General features: G+C 26.2%; 3 protein-coding genes across 4 annotated transcripts; all 3 read right to left on the bottom strand.

Moving 5' to 3' along the window:
- Positions 1 to 3,297: 3,297 nt before the first annotated feature.
- LOC132942955 (beta-1,3-galactosyltransferase brn-like) lies at positions 3,298 to 5,267 on the bottom strand. The gene is made up of 2 exons (XM_061011677.1): positions 4,227 to 5,267; positions 3,298 to 4,144 (listed from the first exon to the last, which is right to left on the bottom strand). The coding sequence occupies exons 1-2, from the start codon at positions 4,994 to 4,996 to the stop codon at positions 3,826 to 3,828; spliced, it is 1,089 nt and encodes a 362-aa protein (XP_060867660.1). The 5' UTR covers positions 4,997 to 5,267; the 3' UTR covers positions 3,298 to 3,825.
- Positions 5,268 to 6,553: 1,286 nt separating this feature from the next.
- LOC132942869 (nucleolar protein 11) lies at positions 6,554 to 11,031 on the bottom strand. Its single transcript, XM_061011545.1, has 7 exons — positions 10,696 to 11,031; positions 10,459 to 10,623; positions 8,614 to 8,829; positions 8,388 to 8,529; positions 8,088 to 8,258; positions 7,594 to 7,882; positions 6,554 to 7,527 (listed from the first exon to the last, which is right to left on the bottom strand). The coding sequence occupies exons 1-7, from the start codon at positions 10,822 to 10,824 to the stop codon at positions 6,999 to 7,001; spliced, it is 1,641 nt and encodes a 546-aa protein (XP_060867528.1). The 5' UTR covers positions 10,825 to 11,031; the 3' UTR covers positions 6,554 to 6,998.
- A 1,348-nt stretch (positions 11,032 to 12,379) lies between these two features.
- On the bottom strand, positions 12,380 to 18,025 carry LOC132943458 (uncharacterized). Of its 2 annotated transcripts, none has more exons than XM_061012467.1 (13): positions 17,769 to 18,025; positions 16,922 to 16,999; positions 16,658 to 16,752; positions 15,746 to 15,823; positions 15,484 to 15,624; positions 15,220 to 15,295; positions 14,932 to 15,116; positions 14,691 to 14,835; positions 13,448 to 13,621; positions 13,252 to 13,373; positions 13,081 to 13,174; positions 12,901 to 13,018; positions 12,380 to 12,620 (listed from the first exon to the last, which is right to left on the bottom strand). In XM_061012467.1, exons 1-13 carry the CDS (start codon positions 17,937 to 17,939, stop codon positions 12,454 to 12,456), a joined length of 1,644 nt encoding a protein of 547 aa, XP_060868450.1. In that variant the 5' UTR covers positions 17,940 to 18,025; the 3' UTR covers positions 12,380 to 12,453. The 2 variants fall into 2 exon arrangements, with proteins under 2 accessions (XP_060868450.1, XP_060868451.1); XM_061012468.1 differs by having other exon boundaries at positions 16,922 to 16,976; positions 17,769 to 17,906.
- Positions 18,026 to 18,143: the final 118 nt, after the last annotated feature.

Genomic DNA, 18,143 nt, shown 5'->3' with positions numbered 1-18,143 from the left:
TATATTTTTATTTTATACTTATATATTATTATTATAATTTTATTCAATTTACATTATACATTTTAAAATATCATATACATAATATTAATTAGAAAAAAATGATTTACATTTATACATTTTTATTTTATACTGATATACTATTATTATCATTTTATTCAATTTAGACATGTGACCAAATATTATGATCAAAAATATTTACATTTATGCATTTTTATTTTTTACCTACATAGAATTTATTATATAATTGTATACAATTTAGGGCCAAATAACATTCATAAACAAGACTTTGGCTTAAGAAAATAAAAATTAATACTTAAATTAAAGTTGGTCGAGAGTTCGAGACCTACCTTAAGTTATTATCACAAATTTTTATTTTTTAAATTATCAAATATTAAATTTAGATTTTATAAACAGTAGCGGGCGGAATTAATAGCCGGCGGAATCAATAAAAACCTTTTTCCTAAGCAGGTAGTTTCGGCGGAATCAATAATTCCCCTAATAAACACTCAATCCTAAAATAAACGTCCATACACTTATTTTATAGCATAGCATTGATTTAATAAGGTTTTAAATATTTTTGTTTATTATTTGACCAATATTAGAGATAAGTACTGCTTATTACGCTTACTGCCGTATTATTGTTGTAATTTTTTAAGTTTTTACTTTTTCCAATGACGACATACGTTTTTAATTCCTATGCAGAATATAGCACGAGTACTTGGGGTTATTATATAAAAATCAAATTTTGGACACGAGTGTTTTATAAGTCATTAGTTTGGTTTTTAAATCTTGCGAGGTACCCATAGCTCTGTCACTCCACCCCGCTCGCGTGTCAAAACTTTAAACACTTGTTTTGGGGTGTTTACGAACATTGTCAGTTTTCAATTTTTTTAGTTTTTTTCGAATTAATATCAATAAAATGTTATCTGTTGTGTAAAAAAGCGTGAAAATTTAATACAAGGCTCCTGATATATTGTTACAATAGCAGTTACGTACATAGGCATAATTTTTTTTTATAAGCATTTAAAATCGAATTTTGACAAGATTTATCAAATTTAAAATTGAATAATTATTTTGTAATTAAAAATGTATAAAATGTTCAACTTTTATATCAAAGGGTTGAACATTTGAATTAATATTCCACGTAAGTAGTTAATTCTGTTACCAAAAAATCTAAAAAATACGTTTATTTTTATAGTCATTTTCAGTTCAAATTTGGATGAAATTACATATTAAAAAACCTAGAATAACTTACTACCTATTTTAGTTATTTTGTTGTGATTGTATAATATTATTCGTGGGTACTTGAAACTTCTAAAGTATACTATTCTATAATATCTATGATTGTATCACGGTTTGTTGTTGATGTATAATGCGTTATAAGTACCTACCTAATGGATATTGTGATATGATTAATTTGGAATTTATTTTTTTTTTTTTTTTTTTTTTTTTTTTATTGGGTAACCCGCGGCAACATAGGCCATTGGGTGTGGGGAGGGCACTGTAGGTTTTATATTGGGTAGGTTTGGTAGGTTTTATATTGGGTAGGTTGGTACACATTGGAATTTATTATAGGTACCTATTATAGCCTATAGGTCAATTTTTTTTTTAATACCATAGATAAGTATAATATATTATGTCTCATACCTAGACTGACATACCGTCTCCGCTCAGAATCGTTTTTCTTATACAATGATATTATATCATTGAATTCAAATTTAATACCATCCATTAAACAGTGACCCACTTGTAACCTACTGTACAGCAGAACGACACCCACTTCCCCACTTTTTTTCATATGTTTTGCTCACTTTTTCTTAAGTTGTATATTTTAATTGTAATATTGAATAATGTATGAGTCATAATATAACCCAAAATAATATTGACAATATTATTTAATGTTCTTTGACTGACCTTTACGTAGTCTGTTAATAACTACTTCAGTACCTACTTCGTATTTGCAATTAAATTAATGGGATTTAGGCCAATATACCTATGGTAGTATTTTTGATTTCTTTGAGTTTATTATTTGATGTACGCCGCCATTCGAATTCCCATAAATTGTTGCAATAGGTACTAACATTCCTATGGATGTCAATGAGTATTTCCGTATTTCCGTCATAGGGTTATTATTTGTTAATTGTTTTACGAGCTACTTTGACAGCTTTCTAACCAGATTGGATGAATTTCGGTAGCTAGATTTCCGATTCTGAAATTTAAGGATTTTATTCTCAAATAGTCAAACATAATAATTTCTACGTTTTTTTTTAATTGTTTTACATCATTATTATTAATGGCTGGTATGGGTATGGTATGTGAGTATCGTAATATTACTAAATCTATTATCATTGATTTAAATATTATAATAATTATAATCAATAGTATTATGTATCTACTATAATTCTGTAAACGTAGAAAAACATAACAAGGAATATAAATCGGCATTCGGCGTACAGAAAATTTTATTACACAATGCTTTGGTCAAGTTCAGTCGGCATGCGACATGCTCCCGTGGTTGAGCATTTTCCATTTTATGTTTATAAAAGCATTTTCTACACAACATAACATTTTCAAAATATTATGTCTCACGTTGAGCTAATTATAGACATGAAATTTTCACTTGGTCAAAAAACTTGAAAATGGAATGTTAAGTTCCTTGTAAGTTAGAAGTGGGATCAAACATTTTTTTGAATTTGGTAATTCATGAAATATTTTATTTTATATCTAAGATTTTAAAATAATGTTCCACACTTCCACGTAAGTAGTTCATACTGTAACCAAAAAATATAAATAATATATGAGCATAGTTTTTTTATATAGTTACCATTAGTTAAAGTTTGGACGAAATTAGACATTTAACGAAGAACGATTTTACTTTTGTGTTATAGTTAAAAATATTAAGACATAAAGATAGAAGATAGATAATTTTTATGTAATTTATATAATATACGATGTATAAGCAATATTTCTTTAACATTTTACTAAGTAGAGATGTTACTGCACTTTCTACTATAGTTTTAAATTAAAATTTTATTTTTTATTTTTCATCAAAATGAAATATTTCAAAAAAATAAATGCCATGAAATTTTAGAACACTATATATACAAAGAATATTAATTAACCGACCACCGTATTAATAATAATAATAATAATATAAATATAATATAAAATATTCTTGGCTGATGATCCGTCACCACTCAGAATCGTTTTCGTACACATTGATAATATTAGATCATTGAAATCAAAATTGACACCCCACATTACTCAGGCTTAAAGTTTAATAAGCCTTGGTTTTTTAATCTTTGTGGCCTAGCCAAGAAGTAGAGGTACTGTTCATTTTTAGTGATATAAATTATAATTATCTGTATGTCTTATGCAGTTATGCTTAGATCAATTATAATACTATGTATATATTATATAATTATACATGTATTATGTTATATTATGTTATAATTTATTATACTTTCTGGTAAATAACAACAAATAGAATGACTTTTGTATCTGTAAAAATAAGAATTATTTACAAGTTTGCTATTGACTAATATGTGTTAGGATTAATTGGGACTTAACAATTTAAAACAAAAATAAGATTCCAATTAAACAACATTTAATAATAAAATGTAAGTCATCAGGTTATTTACATCAGGTAATTGATTCCAACTGAAAATATATTACAATTTTTTTTATAGCTATATAAATTTATATAATAATTATGTTCTACGATACATTTTTTTTCAACAATAAAAGTAAATTTAAAAAATATATATTTTGTTTTATTGTCTAAAGTTGGTAACATCAAAAATAATTTATTAATTTTAATTAGTCTTATGCGTTTCCATTACTTTTTTGTTCCAACCAAACATTAAGTAGCTCTTCACTATCATCATATCCATGACTAGCTATAACATATTTATAACTACTCATAGAATAATCTTTCTTATAAAAATATATGTGTTCACAATGAAGAGGTTTTATATTTAATTTCTTTGATAATAATCCTAAATATATGTCATCAAATCTAAACCGCTTTGTATAAGAACTTCCATAATAAAATTTGACTAAAGCTGCTTTGGATAACATATAAGCGCCAGCTGTAACGTATGGTGGCCACATATGATATGGATATTCCGAAAGGGACACATACCTGTAACAAATAAAGACATTAATTTAGATTGTTTGACATTGGTACCGAAATAAAAAACTAGTAAAAAATAAAATTATCATACCATTTACTTATTTGATGTCTCAGTGGTGAAGAATTAAAAACGTACCCAGTAAATAATACTATATCTGATGGCAAGATATGCTTAGATTGCTTTCCTTTAACTTCTTTACTTAAATATTCTGGATATTCAATAGGGTTTCGCAAATAACGTAACACGTTTTTCATAGAAACATACATGTCATCGTCTGAGAAAAAATAGAATCTTGAACTATTACAATGTGTTGACGCCCATTTAATTGCATTCATAGTTTTGATGGTGTTATTGTAGTACTCGTCAACAAAATCATACTGTACAATGTCTCCATTCTGTTCGTGTTCTTCTTTAATCCGTTTTTCTAAATCTGTATCAAACGATTTTCCCAATATAAAAACTGTTCTAGTTGGTACATCAGAAAATCGATTCTCAAATCCCCAAGTTTTTCGAATAGTCCTTCGTCTATCAAAATTATTTAATGCTGATTTCACCAATACTAGTAAATGAATATTTCTATTACATTTAGTATTATTTGATAACAGTAGATCATATTCTAATGGATTAATATTAATACAAGGTAGTTGATCAGTTTCACCAGACTGTGCGTTAACTACACACTTAGAAATGTTAATTTCCAGTGGATAAACAAATTGAGAATAATAGTCCAACTCAAAAAAATGAGTGAAAACACCAAAATAATACATCAACCCTAATATAATTATAAAAAAATACTTAAAATATTTTTTCAATTCGAACAAATTGTAGATGGAGTTGGCCATTATATTTTGTATTAACATAATGAAAATTAAAACTATTAAAACATATTTTAAAACTACTAAAACTCATATTATTATTATAGTCATGATGAAAAATTTAAAATCACGGGGCATTGGGTATGCCGAATTTCCGACTCCGATACTGGACAAAATATACGGTATTGGTATGGGAATTTGGAATACAACTACATAATTCATATTTCATATATTATTATCATAGAACAATATCATATTATATTACGAAACCTGACTCCAGCTGATAACGTCCCGAAATGAGTCGCACGATTAAACGGCCACAAGCTGCGCTACGTACGTTAGGGTACCTACATTAACCCGCGTAATATTGAGATTATTAATGTTTTTTACGTTTTAGAGATCCCCCCCCCTACCCCCGAAAATACGCTAATGTATCCGGTATCGAGCTCAGACATACTTTGAAGTTTGTACACAGATATATAGGTATACATTAACTAGGTATAGTGTTGACGGATTGTATAAGCTATTAACACAATAATAAGAAAAAATATTTATGAAATATACACATATGCACAATGTGTATTATGTATTATTGTGTAATCGTACAAGCTATAAAATCTAAAAAGGGTCTAGGTTCAAAGTAATCCATATATTTTCCAAAAAAAACACGAATAATCCCTATACTACGCAGGTTAAAGTGGCAACCATGTATTAACATTTGTAAGTTAAGCTAATATAAATCCATTACATCCACCTTGGATACAGTATATAAACAATAATTAAAAATTATTATTATATTATCATGTGTGGATATGCCCATATGGTCATAAAGAATCTATTTTGCCATGATTAGAAAGTTTGGTTCAATACTTGAAATTTGAATGGTTCTGTATTCTGTAGTCTGTACTTCTATGGGTAGAGTATAATTTATAAACATAATATTATACAATATACAACATATATTCTGAGATCAAAACCATTTAATAAGTTTATGTAATTGTATATATGACTAAAATCTTAGTTTGTGATTAACACCACAATCTATAATATAAAACCAAAAGCCTACAAGATATTATTAAAATTTAAAAGTTGAAAATCTCTTAAAAAGAACTAAATTTACTCACTAAGAAAATTTCACCATACAATATAACATTAAGTACTCATGTTACAGTATTATGTCTATTTCACCACAGAGCAATGTCTCAGACCATACGTCGATCTCTTCAATTATCAGACTGTTGTGCATGTTGTAAATATCATGAATCATATTAATTATGCATGATATAAACATGGTCCAGAACTCGAGAAGATATTATAATGAGGAAACGAATCCTATACTCCACAAAACCATATATAAATATACATAATCTAGTTTTTAATTAAAATATAGATTATAATTCAAGATAGAGTACCTAACAAACAAAAAATGCAGAATAAAAGTAAATTATGCAATTCTAATTTAAGAGGTATGTATTGTGTATCAAAATTTAGTTCAAATTCCAATAAGGTGTATAAAATGCTAGTATTAAACAAGTCCTAAGATATCGCATGAAATATTTATCAGTCAAACATTTTATTAGGCAATAATAATTTCTACTGTAGTATGACATGATATTTTTATTAATATGACTCGTTGAAAAATAATAACAAAGTTAAAAATCTTTTATTTGTAGGTAATATTATTATTCATTAACTGATCAATGATACATATATCTCGCCATGTTATTTAAACACATGTACATAATACAACAAAATTCTAAATTTCGGAATAAAACAATAATATCTGTAAAATAATTTTTCAATAACATTAAAATATATTCAATGAAAATATTCTTCACTAACAACACGATTATTTGTATATCAACGCTTTCAATCTGGCTCATAAAAACTATGACCTCAAATAAAAAAAAAAAAAAATAGATGGACTAATAGTTCACACTAAGTGCAATAAACGCAAAGTAATGCACTGGAATATATGCATATAGTATTATGGTCAACTTGTAGATGTAAAAAAAAAACAAGTATTATTTTTAAAATACAAATTTACTCAATATAAATTAATTGTTTCAATTTTATATAAATTATTGACAGGTCCATCTCGTTTCTTACTGTTAATATTTTTACTTTTCATAACACACATTGTGTTGTTTATATTATATACTGATTCCACATAGTCACATTTGCTATTAATATCTTTTTGAACTTTTATAATAAGTTCAAGTACGTTAGGATCATTTGACAATAATATTTGTTGAAATGAGCAGTCTATCATCAGTGTCATCCAATCAACTAATCTTTCTTCAATTAATTTTTCCTTCATAAGTGAATATAAAGTATTCATAATTATCAGCATATTCTCAAACGGTAATTGGCGCCGTAAACAAGATGGTTTATTTAAAGGTGGATATGCAAATAATTTTAACAAAAGATTTGAATGTTTTGTTATGTTTAAACTACAATACGACAATATTTCAACTAAGGAAGTATCGCTAATATCGTTGTTTTCAACCAGTAACCGAATCAATGATTTATCTTTTTTATTATTAATATGGTCAGTTATTATCATTTCATTTAATCTGGAATAAATAAATAAATAATGTCAAATATTGTAAAAATAAATAAATAATAATAATAATTTTTACTTTGATTGTGATAAGGCTGAAGTTGAAATTCTATCTACACATTTTTGTTTTGCATAAGAATCCCATTCAGTTTCTTCATATTTATCATTTATTTTAATTAAATTATTATCCATTAACAAGGATAAATTATTCCTTTCACATGTAAAAGGAATCACTGCTAAGTTTTGACCCGTTACTAAGAGTAAATGATTTCCAAAACACCATAAATTGGGAGGGTTGGTATAGACTTTAAAATGTTGTACGGCAACTACCATGTTGTAATGAAAATTGTATATTACTAAAGCAGCTCCTGAAAAATAAAAAATAATTGTAAATTTATAAAAACAAATATATTTTTGAACTTTAATATCTATTTTATTTTAATATAAAGTACAATATAAAATGAAAAACTTTAATTTTAATTAGCCAACACAAATTTGTACTTGGTTTTTTTAAATGAGATTAAAGAAAATGTTAAATCTGTATAAACAACTGTAATAATATTTTTTACTAACCATCGCCTTTTGGTTCTGCTCCATAAAGACCAATACAATCTGAACTTAGTTGAATTAAAGTTACTTGTTTGTTTGAATTAACTAAAGTTATTTCTGTCAACTGTTTACCAGGAAAATCATTGCTGCTAGTTTCGGCGTATAGCTCGTTAGAATACAAGTAACCATTAGACCCTATACAAATAAAAAATTGATAAACAAATAAAACAAGACACAAAGGTGATATTCCAAAGTAAAAATGTGTAATAATAAATGAATATACATACATTTCTTAATGAAAAAATAACAGATGACAATACTTACAAAACGTTAAAACATTAAGTGAATCAGAATTTTCTCTAACACAATAACCAAGTAATTTGTCAGTTTTGTTTTTGAAAGATATTTGTAAATTAATTGGCAAAAAAGTATCTTCTAATGGCACAGATCGTAATGTTTTTATATTCTGAAATCACAATATTCAATTAGTTATAGTATACATAATATGTAAACAACTATTTGTACAAAATTAGCTAAAAATTATATTTACCTTGCTATCAACAGACACAATAATACATATAGCTTTTGTCCTGAATATACATAATTTAGCTAACTCAATTGTTTCGCCATCATTAATGACAGCATCTCTGGTTTTTTTCCTATTACCAATTGCTTCTTTTAAACACTCGCAATGACCATTTTCAAAAACCGCAACTGCTCCTTTATAATCTAATCTGGTTAAAAGTTTAATAATTTTTGCAGTGAACTGTAAAACAAATAAAGAATGATTATTTATTAAATTTAATTATCTTACATAAATGTGATTAAAATTACCAATATGATTATATGAATGAAATCAAATCTAAGTATATAACTATTGGTAAGGACAAAAATTACTTTATTATATTTTAACTGCGATTAATTGTATTGCACTGCTATAATATATTAATCATAAGAGAGAAATATAGTATCTTTCGAACAGGTTAGGTCAGGGATTTCCAGCATGTGAATTGTGATCAACTAGTCGATTGTATTAAAAAAAAATTATACCAATATCACATGTGTAATCTTAAACACACTTTTACGGTTTATAAACAAAGTAGGTACAAAAACACTCAATTATCCGAAAGAGAAATAATAAAAGAATATCACTATACAATTTTATATTATGCTGCATGTAATAATATAAATAATATACCTAAATAAATAGTTGTTGATCACTATATACTTTAAATGTTTAATATAGCTTGAAGGAAAAAGTTGCCAAACCCTGAGTTAGGTACTACTTATGTCAAGGTATGATGAAAATTCAGTGGCATTAATAATTGTTATATAAATGTGCAACCAAAATTATCTTTTACCAACTTTCCGTTAGTAATTCAAAAGGTTGAACACAATTTATTCCTAAATATCAAATTTATTATATAGTAATAAAATTACCATAATATAGTATTAACTTAAAAGATAAGACTTATATAACATATACCTACCGTAAAACTGTTTGAAAAGTTAAAACTATGGTCTACTAGAGATGTTTTTAAAATAATTATATATGTTATGGCAAAAAATTCTGAGTCCCTATGGTTAATATTTTTTTAATAACAACATAAAAACTAAAATTGTTTGAAGACAAAAGATTTTATTTTGTTAAAATGTCTTATTACCTAAGTCAAAATTAAAACTTCAAACGTCAATAAAAAAAAATTAAGCAAATATATTTTTAATACTTTTAAACTATTATAACTTATGAACATAATATTACATTTTCAAACTTTTTGTCTTACAACATTTTTTTTGTCAATATAAATTGAAAAGAGTCAACAATTTAAAAGGTCTATAAAAAGAGTAACAATATTTTTTAAATGATTCTTGTACAAAATATTTGGTGAAAATGTCAAGAATCTAATAGTTATTCATTCTTGAATAACACCTAAAAAACAAAAACTAGTGTTGCATAAATACTCCTGTTTTTTCATAATACTGTTTTTAGTTTTCCCTAATTATACCTATTGAAAAATACTAAGGATTGTTTTACTTTCAACCCACCCAAACTATACATATATAATTTTAAGTAAATTAATTAATAGTTCAACCAATCTAACAGATACTTTATTAAATATATAACTTAATAGTAATACAAAGTTAATTATTCATCTAGTTTGATGAACTAATTTTTAGGTGGGTATGTAAAACATCTAAAACTCAGGTATACCCACAATTCTTTATTTTTTTTTAATTTCAATATTATTAGAAGTATTGACTTAACATAGTGATTAGATACTAGGAAATTGAATTTGTTCTAAATGTTTGTTCTTTTTTTTATTCTATTATAAAAACAGATAAAATGACACATTTACAAAATATACCTACTATAAAATACTATGAAAAAACTCACATTAAATTTCTTCATATCTTTCATCATTAAAGAGCTACGTAACCATTTGCCAATTCTAGTATGGTTAAAAACACCATAATAACAATTAGTTGATGGATCAAATATCACTCCAGAAGACAATTTATCGGAACTGCTCCAACAATGCACCTGATTTTGACTTGGCATCTAAACATTAAACATAGATCACCATGATGAAGCTGTGTGTAATATAAGGTGACAACTGACAAGTATACTTACGTGAAAACAAGTAACCATGTTCTTCGATAAGGTGACAATAACATTATCCGGCTCGGCATCATTTGAAATCCCCAAGAAATTGGATTCAATAATGGAACCTAAACTGTACGATGTATCTAATTTTATCATGATGTATTTAATTTAAAAATCATTTGCTGGAATATAAGTGTGGTAATTTACACGTCAGAACTTCAGAAGTGAAACTATAATAAACAATCAATAGGTACCATATTACAATAAAAAAAGTAAAGACCGGATAAAGTTGAGAGTACAGACAACAGAGTACGAACCCCAGTCCGACAGAACAAGTAACAACTTACAAGTACAACAGAAAAGCACGTGTGATCCGTTATCATTATACGGTGGCATTAGATGATAAGCAGCATGACCAGTAAATAAATATGTAATTTACTTATTGAATATCTATCAGCACTGGTTTTTCAAAAACCACGGTATAGGAAATAATGGAAAAAAGGTAGCTTTTAGTACCACGATTTAAGATAGTATACCTACCTGTTTTACAGTTTTTTTAAACAATAATTACTAATTAGTTTGGTATAATTTATATTTTATAATATTATACCAATTACTGCTAATTGGGTATTGATCATCGCCACAGATATATTATACTATAAATTATAACAGTAAATATTAATCATAGATATATACAATAACTATAGACGCGGACTGGTAAAATAGGGCACGGGATGCTACAAAATTTAAAGGGCAAATAACAAAAATTGTTGGGGCGAATATTTTAATACAATATGTAGATTATTTATAAAATATTAATATATTTTATTTTGTTTTAAAAAAATATTGAATATACGTTAAAAACGTAAATAAGTACCAAGTTACAACCGACTTTCAATCAAAGTTGTACAATATTATAGATTACTATTATAGTAATCGTAAGTTGGTAACAATCTGCTGTTCATCAGGTGTCCAGAGTCTTTAAATATATAATAAATAATATTAGGCAAATATATTTTAGGGCAAGGGCTGCTGTGGCATCCCAGCATCTCAGCCAGTCCGCGCCCGTATATATCTGTGATATTAATAGTATATATTATTATATATCTGTGATCATCACACAGATAATATCTATACTACAGTACAGATATCTGAGAGTCATCACTTCGTCATTTTGCCATAGATAATATAAGAATATATTAATATATTATAATATAACATAATATACTCAAAGATAATATGCATATAAAATAAAATATTACATTTTGGCATTTTGCAGTTTTGATCATAGTCCTATAAACTAAGTTTAAATATATACTAATTACTTTAGTTTATAGGTCTATGCGGTCTATAGTCATAGTGTATCGATAAACACTCATTATGTCACAGCGTCAGTCAAAAAGTCAATATTTTAATAATTATTATTATGGAGGTTAAACACCCAACCCAACCCCTGGCTACGCCACTGTGTTTGTATAATAGGCATGTTCATGAGTAATGTACATGAGTTAATAAAAATTATATGATATAACTTCTGTTTGAAACTAAATTAAGAAAATATACATTCAGATATTCCATACATGACAATATTTATTCTTTGTATCAACAATAATAATATAAATAATATAAATAAAAACAAATTTAAATTAATTTTAAATTTATAAAATATAAATACAATTTAAAATGCATGTATGTAAATAATCTTGTTTTGTTTATATTTATATAGCTACCATAATAATATGACAGTCAGAAAATCCAAAAAACACATAAATCTATCAAATAATATTATTCTTTGGTATTTGAAGTATTTTTCAACGTTACAGGAGTTATAATAAACCGTCTTGTTGTTGAAGGTGTATTATTATCTGTAGAGACAGTAGTTGGATAATTTTCCATTGGAGATTTAAAAACGGCATTAAGTGAACCTGGTGTAGTTTCACCATTGAATAGATCTATATAAAAAAAACTTGATAATTTAAATATTCTAAATATAATCTATAGCACTTATATTTTATTACACAACTTATCTGTGATAATTTTATAACAGATCTTTTTTTGATAGATTGAATTAATTTTGAGCTACAAAGCTACACTGCATTTAGATTTACCCGTTTAGAAAAAATTTTAAGTTGTTTTTTAAATATTAATTTATACACAAAGTTATAATTAACTATCATGTCCTCTTTAAACTACCATTTTTTTATAATTACATTGACTACTCAATAAATTTACCTGTATTTTTTATTTTATTCTTCAATAACTTGGAAGTTCTAATATCTGTTGGAGTATTTGAAAATGATTTCAGGCCATGTTGTCTTCTATACCCCGGTGACCAAGTAATGAAAGATAGCTGTCAGATTCAAATAATGCTATTAACGTAATAATTATTTTTAATTTTATATGTAAGCTTACATCAAAAGGATTATACCCAGGAGGGATACTACAAGACCCTCTAGCTTTTACAGTACTTGGAGACAACCCAAAAATTGGATATTCTTCTTTTAACCTTTAATCAGTCATTAAATGTAAAGGCAGCACTATGATGATACGTCAATATTTGTCTAAAATAATGAATACTATTACCTTAGTGTAAGATAATTAGCTTCTTCTTGAGGAAATTCTAAGTTTATTTCCTTCAACACATTTAAATATTCATTAATTAATGTTGTAGACTGCAGATTTTGTTTAGGCGCAACAGCTTTTATCTATAATAAATATAACATTGACTCAAAGTTTAAAACATACAAGTATCTTTATTTAATAACTATATGTATATTACTTTTAGTATGACAATGCCACATGCAAATATACATATTATATTAATGAATGTTACACACATGCTCATTGCTCCTTTAATAGCGAAATCAATAGACCTTATAGATGAATAATGTAAATTTAAGGTATTTAAAGAATCTTGATTAATACTCCTTACTGAAAATGCCCACAGCAGTCCCTTAAAAATGAATGTAACTATTATAGCATAATGACTATTGAATAAAATATAAATTCATTTTTAAATTCTAATATTTTAAATAATTATAGTTAATCAAAATATTGTTTTGACACATTGTACGGTATTTAATTACCAAAATATCCATGAAACAGTATATATATATTTTAAATGCTCTAAAAAGCAAAAATGGTAGAAAATCAAATCTTGAAAATTTTAAACAGTATTTATAATCAAAGATCTAATAATTAATTCAAAATACAGCCTTGACAATAATTGAATAATACTACTGTAGACTTTAATCAGATAATGTTATGAATTTTACAGTTTATTTATTCAGAAAACTTTGAAATAATACTACTTTTATAAATTATAATATTAGAATGGGCCAGATATCCCATTTTAAACGGGAAAATCCTATATTTTAAAAAGTCCGTCCCTGTGTCCCGACAAAAGCTTTCGGGATACTTAATTGTCCCGTTTTTTTTTTTTTTTAAATATGTAACATTTTCAATGAAAATCTTTGAACATTTTTCACACTTATAAAAAATATGTGAAGAAAACCACAACTGCTGTATTAAAAGCCAAAGATGCATTTATTTCTGCCAACGGTTAAATATAGGTACTGGGTACCTAACCTATATTAATATCATTATGTATATATGCTAACTAAAAAGGTTTTTTTTTCATTCAATATAGAATGATATTATATTATTTTATTAAAAATAAATGTTTAACGTATTATTTTAGTGAATACAAAACTAATAATTAATCTCGTATTTATATATATAAGTATTTTATACATGGCCAGTAGCCTATATAATATGCAATTATACTCAATAAAAAAAAATTATTAATTAGTCAGTAAGCTTTATTATGAACTGGTATAATTTTAAATGTGACTTAAGCCGAGGAGGCTTCATGCAAACTTTTAGTATTTGTGCCACTAGCACATATATATACAGTTTAAAAGAACAATGTATATTAATCAAACCTCAGATTTAAACTATAAAGTTATTAATATATAAAATAATATATATAATAGATATTGTATAATTACTGAAATACATACAGCATTAACGGAAGGTGGTAGAAGTGATGTAGATATTGCTACTCCGACTAAAGAAAATGTATTATTTCCTAATAAAGCAATAGGCACAGCAATTCCAACAAGAAATGCAAGTACAATACTAACCCATAAACTACCAATATCTGTCCTGAAATAAAAAAAAATTAATATTTGATAAAGTATGACTTTAGGTTTAGACAAGATAAAATAATTTAGATTTTAGATATATTATATGAGTACTAACATAAAGGCCATTTCATTAGTTATCCACTGACTAGAATCTCTATTATCAAAATAAGAAGCAATTAATCCATATCCAAAACCAATTAAAACGCAAATAATTAAACCAATCATTTCGTTTATAATCCCCATGTTTCTCAGTTTTTTATTTTTGATCATAGTTCCAAATGTAGCAGCATTAACTGGTCCCTAAAAATAAAATTAATTGTAATACTCTATAGACTGTAATTATTTTTAGGTTGTTCAATATCTGATTTATCTTTTATATTATATTATTTTTATAATCACTAACCATAAGTGGAGAAAGAAGCATACTAGAGACAAATATAATAGTTTCTCCTTGTATCAGACCAAGAGCGGCAACCGTTCTATGAATTATAAATAAAAATCACTTCTTAAAAAAAAATTATGATAACTTTTATAATAAAGTTTAAAATATACATTTTTATTATTAGTTAAATATATTTTATTTGTTTAATAAGAAAGGATGGTATTTAATGATTATATACATACCTGCATTGTATTTAGTACTAATACAAATATACATTATACTTACACGGATATTATTAGAAGAATTACAAAATCAAAAGTTAGCATTGCACCAGTTTCTATCCCTTGAACAACTTGTGCCACGGTTAATCGAGATTTAACTGAATGAAGAAATTTCTTCCAAGATGATTCATACACACTGGGTGGGCTATAAGACAATTAAAAATTGTGATTACATCATAATAAGTGCCCATAACAAATTACATCTATATTCAGATTGGTTCAAAAAAAATATATTTTAAACATACCTACACTAAAACAATACTTACTTTTTATGTTGATTGGTTTCAAAAACTGATGGAGTTGATGTTTCAGTATCTTGATAATACAATGAACAAGGCAAGACTCTAGTAATATGTATTAAATTAATAATTAATATAGGACTATAAAGAAACTTAATATATATATATATGCAAATGACACACTGAGTGTTTAATATGCGTGATGAGTTACAGAAACTGTTTAACTCGGGCTGATTTGAATTGGAAGTAGAACTGCTTGAAACTGCAAGATCTAGATCTCCAAATATCTTTTTGAGTATTTTTTTGTTTTTTTAAAATTACTATTGGTATGTACAATAGGTCTTATTACTTGTTTAGTATTATTAATTATTATAGAACATAAGTAGGTAATAGATAATATTGGTAGTAATATAAACATTAAAATATTTAATTTTCATAAAAAAACCTTAAAAATGTTTTAAACCCAATTTATTTGTTTACTTAATAAAGAAAAATGTCGTTAGCCTGTATTCAAACTTCAAAGTTATATTTCGTCAATTTACAATATAATATTATTATGATTATATGTGACCTATATATGGGGGGGGGGGGGCATTGACCTAGCATCTAGGTTAATAAATTGGACAGTTTTTAAATATTTGTTGTGAAACTTTAGTAAAAGACAATGAGGCATAGGCCCCCTAAAAAAATTATAGATAAGCCACTGGGTACACAAGTACCCTGTCCCTGTGCACCCATCTAGTTGCACCAATCATTTCCTCTAACACTATTTCTGTAGGTATCTATACAATAATATTATTTATAAGTCAATATGAGGAAAACAGAATAATCACAAAGTTCGAGCTTTATCGCTGCAGGATATATTCTGTAATAACTAATATGTATGCACTATGCATACAAGTATATAAATAATACAAATGTTATAAAATATATAGTTACACTACTGTTGAATTTAATTTTACTCCAATGCCATTTTCCATCAATAAATTCAAAATATGTTCACAGTGTTCATTGGAAGCAATTGAAAAGGTTACCTGAAAATATTGGAAACAATTTTGAATAATTGTAGATCTGAGGGTAAAGTATACAATATATACTAAGAGTTAAAAATACTTCAATACAATAGTTTTTACCTCTTAGTAAGGTTATAACTTATAAGCAGGTAAATTGTAAATTTTGAGATTAAGCATAATATATAATTACCGAATAACATCTATTATCCCTGCTTTGATTCCATATGGAATTGGAAATCTGCAAACTACATAAAATTGCTTCCAATGTCTTAGACATTTATAAATATTTATAATTATAGTTCATGGTGTAATATATAACTAATTAAGATGTGTAGTATACATACCTACTATATATATATATATATATATATATAGGTATATCCATTAGTACATGGGTCGCCCACCTTTTGGATTTTCCAACAAGTGAGCTACATTAAACACTTTATGTAAGTATTTGGTAATTTACCATCATTAATTTAGGTAGGTACACTATTTTATTATTACATGCAGCATACTGCATAATAAATATAAATTATAATACATTTTATAATAATATTCTTCTTTCATTATTATTTTTCATCGGAAAATGTTATGTATTTTTTCGCTTTAAATACTTTACTTTGTATAATATAAACCGTAAAAGACTACCTAAATAAGGAGTGTTTTTAACTTAAATGTTACGTAATGCACGTAATGCACGTAATCAACAGATATTATTGGTATAATTTATTTTTAATAATATCTATATCAACCAATAATATTTCTCTTAAGATCGCGATCGACAGGTCGGCGTTAAATTTGTAATGTTAAATTTCATAAAATGTTATATAGGTACCTACCTAATTGTCTTATGGTTATGTTATAAGCATAAAAATAAAATGCATAATTTGGAAGGACTACTTAAAAACATGGGTAATGGACTCCATTATCCACAGTTTTTTTTATTGAAATTGCGTCACTTATTATAAATATATATATAGTAGGTATTTGCATGTAAAATAGTAAATAGTTGGTATTAGCTGCTAGCTGGTACTTACTTTTTCCATAGTTATTGACAAACTATATTTGGGACGGTCAGGTGGTTGTTTATGGTATGTATCATCAGTCGGTAGTTTGGTTTTTATTGAACAATCACAAGCAATTTGTTGAGAAAGATGGATTTCATGTTGTTTAGTAGGAATTACAATGTTAAACAATGCTCCAGGCATTGTTACTTGTTAGTAAGTGGATAATTGAATTGCTCAAATAGTAGAATATACCTAGATATAGGTAGGTAGGACGGTAGGTAAGTAGGTACTAGCTTAGTATAAAAAATAATGGTACTACTTATGCGAAAATAATTTGTACAATACCTGAAGCGACCTACCATAGTAAAGTTACGAACAAAATGTCTGATAAAAATTATATTAATA

This window comes from Metopolophium dirhodum, chromosome 4, assembly GCF_019925205.1.
Source record: "Metopolophium dirhodum isolate CAU chromosome 4, ASM1992520v1, whole genome shotgun sequence".
Classification (NCBI taxonomy): Eukaryota; Metazoa; Arthropoda; class Insecta; order Hemiptera; family Aphididae; genus Metopolophium; species Metopolophium dirhodum.
Note: the sequence above shows the minus strand (reverse complement) of the source record. Positions and strands in the feature narration are given on the sequence as shown.